General features: G+C 44.5%; 1 protein-coding gene across 1 annotated transcript; it reads right to left on the bottom strand.

Annotated features, from left to right (window-relative positions):
* Positions 1-11,143: 11,143 nt before the first annotated feature.
* Positions 11,144-12,963, bottom strand: LOC136463299 (desmethyl-deoxy-podophyllotoxin synthase-like). Its single transcript, XM_066462306.1, has 2 exons — positions 11,945-12,963; positions 11,144-11,840 (listed from the first exon to the last, which is right to left on the bottom strand). Exons 1-2 carry the CDS (start codon positions 12,887-12,889, stop codon positions 11,190-11,192), a joined length of 1,596 nt encoding a protein of 531 aa, XP_066318403.1. The 5' UTR covers positions 12,890-12,963; the 3' UTR covers positions 11,144-11,189.
* Positions 12,964-13,661: the final 698 nt, after the last annotated feature.

The following is a 13,661-nucleotide window of genomic DNA, read 5'->3' as shown; positions in this document are numbered from 1 at the left end:
TCGTCACCAAATTCTTCCTTAGCAATGATCAATTCATCCTCATCCCCGCCCAATTCGTCATCTAACCCATTCTTCCTCATTGATGGCCAGTTCATCCACACCAGGCGCTCTATGCCCCGTACACCGAGGACTAAGCTCTTATCATACTTGACTGGCTTGGGAGTGCATGCATGTCGAGCGCTATGTGGCAAACTACCACGCCCCCAGCCTTCACATCAAGCAGCCAGAATATGTATCGCTTGGTTCCACAAGGGACATGTCAGTGTGACACACGATGACCACGACCATCGTCTCCCTATGCTCAGTCGACCAAATTCGGCGCATATGCCCTAGTGGGGCCCTGTACCTCAGGGCCAGCCTCGTGGTGGCACTCTATGAACCTATATCCCCGACAACCCACATTGTGTAGGACGGTGCACATTTAATCTGCATGGGAGGCAAATACTGTTGGCGTGGTGGCCAGCGGGTGCTACATAAAGGTATGCCCCTCCACACACACACACATGTGCACTGCCTCATCAGTGACGTGGTAGCATTCTAGATGCTGGCAACACTGATTTAGGACCTTGATAGAGGGATGAAGGCTTCATTCCAACCCAAGGACCTGTAGTCACTATACTTGGCAGCCAGGAAACAAGCCACCATGCGGAATTTGGGTTGGAGGAGAAGAGGTAGGGGAGGACGTGCGACAGAGGAAGAGGATATCTGCTCTGGCATGTAGGACACAATACTAGGAGTGAGAGATAAAAAAGAGAGTGAAGATAGGGCTAGGGCTATCATGTGGACCCCACCTCTCTGGCCAGTCCAAGCCATTGCGTAGTTAGTAGGCAAGTTTAATGACCCAAATGTTTTGGATGTTTAGGAACCTGAATGGTACCTCTGAGCCAAGTTTGAGAATTGATTGTGGTAGTGCATTTTACTCTATTTTACGTGAAGTAGATATGCATACCTTTATTGTCGCAAACAATATATTGTTCTCATACCTAATTGAGTACCTATTAAAACAATCAAAGCAAAAGGTTATGTTATTTTTTGAAATAATAATTATCTAAAACTAATTACATATAAATTATTTAAGAGATGGCAGATTTGGATGTGGTTTAAGTGTAATTTGAGTTTAGCACCATCATTGATGTGCGCCTATATATGCGTGTTTAACTTGCACAAATTGTTTGGCTTTGGCGCTTTTGTTAATAATTTTAAGTCAACTTACTATCTTAACTACCCAATGATCGATTCCATATCGCTCCACTGCTAAACATCCCACTAAGGCCTTCTATTTTGATAATCCATCCTGGTGCGAAACTCTGGGCTGCACCGCTTGTCGAAGGAGGGGCTGAGCAGCACCAGCAAGGGGTTAGGCACCCCTTGACCGTGGTCTTTCACCACCGCCTTCGCCGGGTAGGCCGTGGGCTAGACCAGGATTGCTTCCCCGTGGGGTTTTGCCGCATTTGAATTGATTTGATGGGTGTCTCCCTTGTTCCTTTGCGCAAATCAGTGTCGAAAGCGCCTTTCGGTGAATTATTCCATGTATTTGTGTTTGTGACCTGCAAAATAATGTTCTCCAAATACATGTGGAACTTGGTTTGTAGTAAATGCATATGTGTTTAAGATTGTTAATTTCTCCTCTTTTTGTGTCATAATTGGCTGTCGGATTTGATCGGTAATGATCGCCAACAAGATCCCCCAAACTTAATCTTTGCTCGTCCCGAGCAAATAGCTAAGTTATTGGTTGTTGATCAGTAGTTGCTACGATGACGAGTATAAATCATAGGTGCCATGCCTATAACAAAACATTCTTCCTCAATTTAAATAAGTTGGCATTCTATCTACCCTTTTAACTTAATCCCTGTGGGGCTTAATGCTTTTCCAAGTCTTAGTTGGTTGCAAGATAGAACGGTTTTTAACAGAATTACCAAATATTCATTCTTTGATCAACCTTCTATCCGGAGGTTTTATAAGTTTTGCAAAATAATACATAAGTTCCTCAAATGATTCACTTGATCGCTCAATATGTATGATCCTCCCAAGGCATTTGATTGTTTTGCCTTTTTCATCCTATCTCTAAAAGCTTTGAGTGGAGTTTTAGGTAGGTATGAATGAGAGGCACACTTACATCACATATATTGCTAAGTCAAAAACAGGATCCAAGGAGATGCAAGTCATACACTTTGATCAAGATGTGCAAGTGTATGGTATATATATACATATTTTTTTCTAATCCTAATATTTTTGGTACTCCTTTGATCATGACTTTCTCTCTTTTGATAATTGCCTTAGAAGTATGGGCTATCTCTCTTTTTTCAGTACTTTGGAACATTCATGTGTTCCATTTTTTCTTTTATTGCTTTGAGAGCTTCATGTGTCTCTCTCTCTTTTTAGCATAGACTCATACTTATTTTTGACATATGAAAACTTTGGAGAGAAAGACTCATGATAAAAGAATGGAGTTTTTATTTTAGGTGGATGGAAAACATGTTTTTGCGTAACTCTCAGTGTAAGAGTTAGCATTTTAATTGAGGGTGTTCGTGAATCTTGATCATGGGTGCATGACGAGAATCTCAATAAGGGTCACAACAATTTGACAAAACTTAATGTGAATATAAGTAGCATATGACTAGGGTTGTGAATTTGAATCATGTCATATGTCCGTGGTAGGAATTCATAATCATTGAAAACTCTGGATGTCAAGTTTCTTTTAGAATAAAGTTATAGCATATTCTATTTACCATATCATAACTTACAACAACTTAGAAAAGGATCATACTTTTGCAACCCACAAGTTTTAAGTTTTAAGATGAGACATTTTAGCCAACAAACTTAAATCTTAGGGAATGCTAAGTTACAACCTAGACACAGATGAATTATAGATAGAGCAACTATTCATCATTTCAACAAAGAAGAAACTAAACATTCTTAAATCACATATGAGAGTGAAATAAATATTTTTGTTGTTTTTCTTTATCATATTTATTTTTTTTGGATTTTATATTTTTCGATTTTTAATGCTAATAAATACAGAAAATAAATAATGCAAAAATTAAAATGCGGAAAATAAAGATACTACTTACCTCTGTAGGGGTCCTCCCCCAAGCTCGCTCGAAGGCAGGAGATGATTTCAAGGTAGGTTATTTGTTTAGCATATCAACTAATGTTCGCATTAGTAATTTTGGTACGATGGTCAAACTAGACAAGATGTTCCGTTTGATTAGGGTAGACTGATAAACCTAAGTCCCAGGTTTAATTTAAAGAGTCTATGGAAGCATAATTGACCAATAACCATACCTCCAAACCAAAATATACTTCTTGCAGAACATCGGAAGATAACTAAGGTTTATTTAACAAAGTTGAAGGATAGACTTTGCAGATTTTTTATTTGTTTTCCTTTATATTTGCATTCCACCAATGTCTATACTCAGTAGTCTTTGGTACAGTGATCAAACTGGACCAATTTTGATCAAAGTAGACTAATTAACCTAAGCTTCATGCTTAATTTAATAAGTCTATAAAAGTGTGATTGCGCAAGAATCACACCTACACCAAAACCAACTTCGTGTAAACATGGTCGAACACTTTATGCTTTATTTGGCAGAAGTTCTAAGAAATGAACTTTTTAAGCTTTTATTAAATTTAGCCTAATTAAGGTATAGACTAATAATTCTAAGTTTTAATATCTTTTATTATTAATGTAAGGGATAACTACTGATTTACCTTCGACAAGGGCTCATCCTTTAAAGTCCAATGAGTAGGATTGTTCTCCGTTTATTTCTTGCTTGCTGATGAAGTGCCCGATCTCGGAGAAGTGGATGCGGAGGGCTGCTCTTTCGTCGGCCTCCACACCATCTTGTTTGTTCTTGGTGGTGTGGTGGTGGACTTCAGAGCTTCTTCTTTTGGTTTCCACACCGGCTTGTTCTTCTTTGGTGGTGTGAGAACAACTTTTGGGATCTTGTCTTTTATCATTTGTTTAATTTTTTTTCTGCTTTGGCTTCTTTTTTATTTCTTTGTTCTTTTTCATGGGCCTGTCCACCATTTGAGGTTTGATATGGACCTTCCTTAGGCCTTGTGGGTTTGGCCCATACTTGATACAAATCATGGAGCATTGCTCCTTCCTAGACCTGAAGGCGAATTTTTCTACATTTCCATGGATATTAAAGCGGATTTCTTCGGTTCCAAAATCAATTTAGGCTCCTACAATGCTCGAGAAGGGTCACCCAAGGATGAGGGTTGATTCTTTTGTGACCTCCATGTCGAGCACCATGAAGTCGATAGGGACATAGCAATCCTAGATTTTAATCAGAATATCTTCAGCTATCCCTGTCGGGTAGCGGACCGTTGAATCGGCCAGCTGAAGCATCATTGGTGTTGGCGTCAATTGCGTGAGGTTTAGCTTGTCGAAGACGGTCTTGGGCATAACGCTTATGCTAGACCTATGGTCACACAAGGTTTGGTCGAAGTACTAGATCCCGACGGAACTTGAGATTGTGGGGGCACTCAGGATCCTTTTTCTTTTCAAGAAAGTCAAGTATAGCAGCGCTACACTCTTCTATCAGCTTTACGACCTCCATGGATGGTAGTGGTCGCTTGTTGTTGATAATGTCCTTGATGTACTTGGCGTAGAAAGCTACATGCAAGATGTCCATTCGGGGGACACTTACATGTATCTTCTCGATCATCTTAACAAAATGAGCGAATTGCTTGTCCATGGCTTGCTTGCGGTTCCTTGTGGGAAACAATAGGTAGCTGGTGTCAACGAAGTCCTTTGGTGTCGTCTCCTCTTCTTGTTCTTTTTCTTTTATCGAAGGTTTGGCCTCTTGGTGCTCTTTTGCCTTTCCGATAGACTGGTTAGGGTTTAGTGGATCACGAGTGGTCTTACCGCCCCTCGTGATCACACTTTTACATTTTCACGAGAATTTTCTGGTTGAGCAGGAATTTTTCCATGACTATATATAGGAATTGCGGCAGCTATTTGAGCTAGTTGTATTTCTATCATTTTATTAAAACTCAATTGGTTTTTAACAGTAGAACTTAAGCCTTCGATTTGAAAATTTATATTTTCGAGAATTTTATCATTGGTTGTAAGCTTTTTAGTTAGACTTTCATTTATTTTGGCTTGGCCAAATACCAAGTCTTTTAGTGAAGGCTATTTCGAATTATAATTTGAGTTGTAGTTCGAATTACCATGCGGATGGGATTGGTTATTCCACCCGTTATTACCTGGTTGGTGAAACCCGTTGTTGATGAAGGTAGCTTCTTTGCGGGTTTCGAGGCAATCTTTCCCCGAATGGCCAACGTTCCCACAGACTTCACATGTCATGTGTGAGTCATGGCCTAGATGGTGCCCATCATGGTATCTTTCTCTTGGGCCCATTCCTCTAGTCTTTTCATCAAAAGATCTATTTTTACGAAAAGCATATCCGTCTCCTTCACGGTATGCATTCCTTTTTGTGTTTTCCTTTCCTCTCCCAGCTTTGATTCGACACTATTTTATTGATGAGAGTCGTGGCTCCATCAATGGTGAGGGAAACGAAGGCGCCTCCAGCAGCAATGTCTAGGTGGCCCCTAGACATGGGTATTAATCCATCATAAAAATTTTGGAGCACTACTAGTTTTCAATCCCGTGGTGCGGGCATGCTTGGATGTAATCCTGCAGCCTCTCCCATGCCTCGGGAATGGTTTCTATGGAGCTTTGCTGGATGTTGGAAATTTGTCCCCTTAGGGCATTGGTTTTGCCCATGGGGAAGAATTTGGCAAGGAACGCCGCGGAACATTTGTCCCACGTCTTGACAGCTTCTTTTTCCTTGTAAAACCACTGCTTTGCTTTCCCCGAGAGGGAGAAGGAAAACAAGCAGAGCCTGATGCTCTCAGGTGCGACATCCTTGATGACAATTGTGTCGCACAACTCGAGGAAGTGATGGAGATGCGTGTTCGCGTCCTCGCTTGGCAAACCATGAAATTGGTTTGCCTGCACCATCGTGATGAGGCTGGTACGGAGCTTGAAGTTGCCATCCCCAATGTTAACAGTGGGCCCAATGGGAACTTTGGCAACAACAGGGGTGGAGTAGTCATGGAGGGTCTTGGCCATGATTGGAGTAGTGGATGGTGTAGGGGTGACTAGTTCGATTGTCAGAGGAATAGCAGAAGAAGAAGCGGCACAAGACCGCTTCTTCCTTAGGAGTGCCTCTGAATTTTGAGTGTTGTTATTCGGTAGGTCAAAACTGGTCATACACTATCCTGTTTTCATCCACAATAGGAGAAAACAAGCAAAGTTAGCCTGCATAAACAATGGCTACCTTACATGCATATTATCATGAACATGTCCTACTAGATTCTTTAATCAATATGCCTTCCCCGGCAACGGCACCAGAAATGCTTGTTGGCATTTCTAAACGCAATCACCAAGTATGGAGATAGAATCCATCCCAACAAACGGCGCTAGAAATGCTTGTTGGCATTTCTAAATTCAATCACCAAGTATGGAGATAGAATCCATCACCGGCAACGGCGCCAGAAATGCTTGTTGGTATTTCTAAATGCGACCATCAAGTATGGAGATAGAATCTATCCCCGACAACGGCGCCAGAAATGCTTGTTGGTATTTCTTAGCGTCATCATTAATGATTAGCAATGTCACTAAGTAATAGCCTTGATAGTTCCTTAACAATTTTAGATATTTATCCGCAAGTGCACGGAGCTATCATTGTAGCATTTCACCCGAAAGTATTCAGGGTATCGTTATTTATATTTTCCCAAAGGAAGGCATTTGACTAAGAGTCTAGTATGGATATGAACTTGAATAATAATGCTTGCAAGTACAACAATTATTTATAACAGGGGTAAATACGGTGATTTCAAGATAGTGGACACACACATGAGCATTCCTCAAAGGATAAAAGAGAAAAGAAAGATAAAAGAATAATCTAAGTCGAGCAGGCATTGATCTAGTATAGTCATACAAAGATTAGTTAATGATCATATAAGTTACATAATTAGTTTTAGGGCTAAGTGTGAAGTAGGTCGGGAGGCCACTGAGTACTGATCTGCCAGCAACCTCATGTGACAATTTAGACTCCTACACCCTAGTCGAACGTGGGGGATTACAAGGGATGGACAGGGCTGTCACCACCTACTGCCTACCCCTCAAATGTGGAAAGGGACAATGCATTCACCTATCTCTCCATACCCAAGCACCACGCTTGCATATATAGAAACTACCCAAATCCCCCGGGCCCCCGACCCTACGGATCAACTGGTAAAGAATTTGGGCACACCTAACGGCACGATGAACCGCCACCTCAACTTTGCTCTAATTACAATTATATAAGTTATATAAGTGTTTAAGCATAAAGTCATGTGTGCTACCTTCATGACATACAAACTATAGACTAGTTCATATATTAAGATTATAACACGATAACTATACTATAGTTCATAAGTATGACTATAAATATCATAGAGGGCATAACTTTGGAAGAACTCATATCTCTATTCATACCCAAAGGTCTCTTCTTCCAAGGAGCTAAGCTCTCCAAGGTAGCTTTGCCTTGCTCTAAAGCTACTAAAAAGTAAAGCTACTACTACTAGAGAGTGAGGTGTGTGAGGTGATGCTCAAGGTGAGTGTGTTGATAGATGGGGGTACCCCTCTATTTATACAGGAGCTTAGGCGGTGCTTCGGCTATTCCTGGCGTGAAACTCTGGGTTGCACCGCCTTAGCATCGTGGCATGCCAGCGCCTATCGAAGGAGGGGCTGAGCAGCGCCAGCAAGGGGTCGGGCGCCCTTAGGGGTCGGCCGCCCGTTGATCATGGCCCCTCGCCACTGCCTTTGCCTGGCAGGCCGTGGGCTGAACCAGGATTGCTTCCCCGTGGAGTTTTGCCCCATTTGAATTGATTTGATGGGCATCTCCCTTGTTCCTTTGCGCGAATCAGTGTCGAAAAGCGCCTTTCGATGAATTATTCCATGTATTTGTGTTTGTGACGTGCAAAATAATGTTCTCCAAATACACGTGGAACTTGGTTAGTAGTAAATGCATATGTGTTTAAGATTGTTAATTTCTCCTCTTTTTTGTGTCTTAATTGGCGGTCGTATTTGATCGGTAATGACCGCCAACACCCCTTCGAGCAGGGGAGGCTCCTTGTGCACCAAGGAAACCTCAAGAAGGCACACCTAGGAGAGGTCACATAGCGACAGGCAACCCCTAACGTTCAAGCACCAGAGTAGAGGCAACTGCATCAGGGGGTGGTTGCAGCATCCTTGGCTCCCTCCTAGACAACAAGATTTTGCCTAGCAACGCCACGGCGAAGGACGCATACACCTGATGTACAGACCTTAGACTAGGACATAATTAGATTTGTACGCTGTGCCCTCCCTAAGATATAAGGGGAGGCATGGACTCCTATAAAAGAGTTTTTTTTAGACTCTTAGATGAAGGCCCAATAGAGACATAGGGGATTGGGCTCTGGTCCGTCTATCAGACTCGATCGCCAAGAATACTAAGATAGCACCCGCAATTCTATGCCGATCTCCCTCGATTCCATCATTGCAATCCTCCGATTGGGCATTCCTAACATGAAGAATACCATACTGCTAGACATGGGGCTCGGAAGCCCGAAGCAGGATAAACCGATTTGTGTCGCTTGTGTGTTTTGATTGTTCGAGGCATTGGAGACCCCAAGCGCTTCGACCGACGACCCAGATCGGTAAGTACGACAGGGAGTCTAACCCCAACCATTGGCTCGAGGATGACTGGCTCGCGATGAGGGCCGGTGGGTCGGACGATGACTTCGAGGTCCAGTACTAGACCTACTCCTGTCAAGCTTGGAAAGGGCATGGCTCGAGCAGCTCGAGCCCGGCAGTATCCCAGAGCCGACACTTCCAAGGTACTTACGTACACTTGACCTAGTAACTTTTGGGATTTTGGTTATTTCATTGTTTTTTCTACCATGAAGAGTTGTTTTCGTGATGTTTTGGCAAATTGTTTACTAAAATAGCTTCAACTTTTTCGGTAAAGCTACTCATAGAGTTGAAGAAAAAAAACAGGTCCACTAGTAAAGCGGAACTGTGTGTGCCACGGGCTCGTAGTCTCCGTAATCACGTGAGACGGAACTCTGAGCTCTCTTTTGCTCAGTCAACAAATCTAAACCAGACAAATATGCACATCACATACATGCGTGTCTTCAGGTTCTTTCAAGTACTAGGGCACGTGCTGATGACAGGGGGAAAAAAATCCTAAAGAAAAAGAAAATCATCCTTCGAAGTTTGAAACGTTGTGTTAGGGGGAAGACATTAAGGTTGAACAAAAAATAATGAACACCTTCGAAGTACTAGGGCACCGCGGTCTATGGGGCCGGATCGATTCACGGTGTAAGGACAGTCCAATGGTGCATTGATGATTGTTTCTATCCTCATTAAATGACTTGGCATGTAAGTAAAATACTGACATGGCAATGTAATTAATGAAGAAAGAGAGCAAAAATCATAGAAATGGTTTCTTCATGAAGAAACCAGATCTACTCTTGACCCAATGCACCAAGAAACCATGAAATCGCCATTGGGGAGAAACCACCAGTTTCTAGGGAGCTCGTGTCGCACTCCCATTGGAGGAAAAAATAGAGTTGGGAGAGAGAAAGAGAAAATAGTTATTACTCATAGAAACCATGGGTTGGAAAGCAGTACTTTTTTTTGTGCGATATTCTATGTTATAGAAACTACTAGTTTCTTTTATTGGGACTGTATGGGCTGGACATCCCAAACAGAAACTAATGTTACCCATTTACACTGTGAACGGGTCACGGGGTGAAAACGTCGAAACAAACGGCTCCTAGGCCACAGACATGCCGCTGCGTGTTTGCAAATTAACAAACTGACACTTGGTATCGAACAAACGCTGGTTGACTTCTCAAGGAAAAAAGTGGCCGGCGATGGGGCGCAAAATTAAAGGAGAGGCGGATGATCACAATTACATAAGCCAAATTTGACCGAATAATTAAATGATGATGATGCAGGGCTAATTGGGTCAAGACAAAACTGAGTTCTATTACGTACGTACATGTACTGAGCTACTTCATGATCATGCAAGCACTAACTACTCACATGAATATACTACTCCATATTATGTGGTATGCGGTTTATCCCTATCATAGGCATTGCCTGTAGTTTCCTTATCTTTTAATCAAGTTGTATTATTATTTGAATTATACCATAGTCTCTTTCCATACTTGAATTTGTACTGGATTTTTTATTTTTCTTATATATCTTTTAATAGATCCAGACTATGACATTCAAAAACTAGATCAATAATATGGTAACACTTGCGAGTAAAAACTTTTTAACTTTACTTATAGCAATACACTGACTTTTAATAGATCCAGACTATTACTTTTTATTGCTGGACATTGCAATGACCTACCTCAACGAGCTACGTTTCTCTGGACACTGAAATGACCTGCCTCAACAAACATTATTATATACCCAATTACAGATTCGATCTCTCCTCTCAACCTAAAGATTAACTGTACTAGCCCCCTTTTAAAATATTTTTTGTGAGAAATATCAATCAATTCGAATAAATTCTTATGGTTCTTGAGTATAATATGGTCCTATAACTTATGAGAGTATACCGTATTTGCAATGATTCTTTCAGAAACCCACGAAAAAAACAATAGGTCATGACTAGTATATATAGGTAGTTTTCACTACCACTCGTTTGTCCACTACGGTTTCAAAAATGACAGGGAAAGGTATTTTTGTAGAATAGCAAAAGATAAGCTAGCCAAGACATTATATTGTACGATGGGCTAGTTCTTCTCCAGAAAAGAAGAAGACAGTCTGACCTGTAGCCTGCCGGCGTGCCGCTGCGTGTTTGCCAATTAACAAACTGACACTAGGCTGGGTATCCAACAAACGCTAGTTGACTTCTCAAGGAACAAAGTGGCCGGCGATGTGGCACAAAAAATACACTAGGCTCGGTATCCAACAAATGCTAGTTGACTTCTCAAGGAGCAAAGTGGCCGGCGATGTGGCGCAAAAAAATAAAGGAGAGGCGAATAATGGTCACAATTACACAAGCCAAATTTGACCGAGTAATTACAGGGTTATTTTATTTGTCCTTGAAAATGTTATTCATCTTAATTACAGATGGAATATATACAAGGAACGGGCCGGATGCCAACATATGTGTGTGAATGAAAATGGTTTATCCATCAATCGATGCAACAGCTGGAGGAATACAAGGAATGGGATGCAGAAATAGCTTAGCCTTCCTTGTGACAGTAACACCCCAGAGCTCCGTCATGTCAATCTCCTCCGGTTTAGCTCCATTTGGCAGCTTCCAGTCAAAATGGTACAGGAGGCTAGCCAGAGCAATCTCAACGTTCTTATGAGCGAAACTTGTCCCAGGGCACATCCTCCGCCCAGCCCCGAAAGGAGTGAACTCAAAATCGAACCCCCTGTAGTCGAAACAGCGGTGGTCAGGGTCACCCTGCTGAAATCTCTCTGGTATAAACATGTCTGGGTCCTCCCAGTACTTAGGGTCCCTGGAAATAGCCCAAACGTTCGCGACGACTATTGTCCCCTGCGGCACATGGTACCCTTGGATCTTGATGCGATCATCCAAGCATACCCTTGGGACGAACGGGGCAGGAGGGTGCAGTCGTAATGTCTCTTTGATCACTGCTTTCAGGTAGTGTAGGTCCCTTAGAGCCGCCTCATGTACTCGTTGTTGCCCTGCCATGACGCGTCGAATCTCTAGCTGCGCCTTGTGCATCACCCTTGGGTTTGCGATGAGTTCGGCCATAGCCCACCGGAGGGTAGTCGTTGATGTGTCAAGTGCTGCACCAACCGCATCCTGACCAACAACGAACGCATATGTATGCGTAAGTATATAAGATTATTGTAAAATTCGTTTCAAGTATAGGAATAAGCTAATAAGAGAGCTTATGGAGTACTTACTATCAGCACCGCCCTGATGACTCCATGGTTGAGAGAAACACGCATGTCGCCCTCCTTCTGGATCCTGAGCAGCACGTCGACCATGCTGTCCTGCTCGACGCCGCCTCCGCCCCCGTCTTGGCCGCTATCCGTAGTCCTCCTCTGGCTGTGGCTCACAAGGATGTCGTCCATGAGCCGGAACATCTCCTGGCGGTGCCGCTCCGCCTTTCGGCTCCGCGGCAGCATCCGCACGAGCCGCGACGACGGGAACAGGTCGCGGAGGTCGAACAGCGACGACGGGTCCTGGCCTGCCTTGATCATCCTCAGGAACGCGGCGCGGTTGGGCAGCCGGTCGCCCAAGATGGCGCGCACGGAGGAGTCGGCGATGAACACCTCCAGCAGCTCGTCCATGTCGACGGGCGGCTGTCCTCCCGCTCCCGGAGGCAGGGACGACGACGACAGCGACGAGACCAGGCGAGCCGCCTCGTCCTCGCGGATGCGCCGGAACGCCTCCACGCGCCGCGCGCTGAGCAGCTCCGTCATGAGGATCCGGCGCAGCAGGCGCCAGTGGTCACCGTAGGGCGCGAAGATGACTCCCTGCCCGTGCCTCGACAGCTCCTCGATGCCCGGGCTGCTCGGCCGCTCCGAGAAGGCGGCGTCGTGGCCTTTCAGCATCTCCCCCACGGCCTCAGCGGAGGAGACCACGATGGCCGTGCGCTCGCAGATCCTTAGCAGCACCAGCGGGCCGTGACGCAGGGACAGGTCGCGGATGGTGTGGTGCGGGAGCCCCTGCACCAGGTGGTGGAGGCTGCCGATCACCGGCAACTGCCATGGGCCCGGAGGCAGGCCAGCTGGTTTCCTGCCGCTGCCGCTGAGGACGACACGGGCGACGACGACTGCAAGCAGGAGGCAGGAGCCGTACAAGCACAAGTATGGGTATGGCAGGCCAACAAAGTATTCTTCCATCGTCGGTGTTAGTTGCAATGCAACGATATATAATGTGCATATATGCACACTGCCTGTATCATATACGGAGTACATATTTATAGCCAAGACATCCAGAGGGAGCAGTTTTGTATTAGACGTACAAGAACCTAGATATATTAGTTTTGATTAAAAACCAGGCAGCAGGATCGGATAATTGATCTCAAGTGATCATCATCCCTGGCTAGCTGCTGGCTGGCTAGCTGGAGATGCTGGTTACTTTCCTTGCGTATACAGTAGCTTCGTTTCTTGTCTCTTCCGTGCACACCGACACACCGTATTTCCAGGAAACAAATGCATACTTGATGCCCAGTGGTTAAGGCTCCAGAGGGAGGAGCAACCGGCCGGGGATCTACCCCGTTCCGCACCAGGCAGTGGCGGAGCGTGACACAAAAGCAACGGGGATATCTTAGCAGCAAGAAGAGTTCGATCCAATGCTTTATTTCTGTCTCAGAGAATCCTGATTTTTTTTTTTGGGAGGAGGGGGGGGGGGGGGGGGGGGGGGCGGGAGGGGGCCACCAACGTTTTTGTGTTGGTTTGATCTCCCAACCACAGTGGCCCAACGGCCACTTGGGCCTTGACCTCGCGCCCTGATCGGGGGCGCCCAGTCCATCTATGGCTGGCGGGCCCCCGTCACACTGCGCATTAAATAGAGGTGGGGTCGGCGGCTCTCGGTACGAGGTTCGCCTGAGCCGTACGCCCCACCTAGAAACCCTACTCCGATCTAACAGAGGGGTACAGCCAGTGACGGGAA

This window comes from Miscanthus floridulus, chromosome 7 (assembly GCF_019320115.1).
Source record: "Miscanthus floridulus cultivar M001 chromosome 7, ASM1932011v1, whole genome shotgun sequence".
Lineage (NCBI taxonomy): Eukaryota > Viridiplantae > Streptophyta > Magnoliopsida > Poales > Poaceae > Miscanthus > Miscanthus floridulus.
The sequence above is the reverse complement of the archived record's forward strand: the minus strand, read 5'-3'. Positions and strand labels throughout refer to the sequence as shown.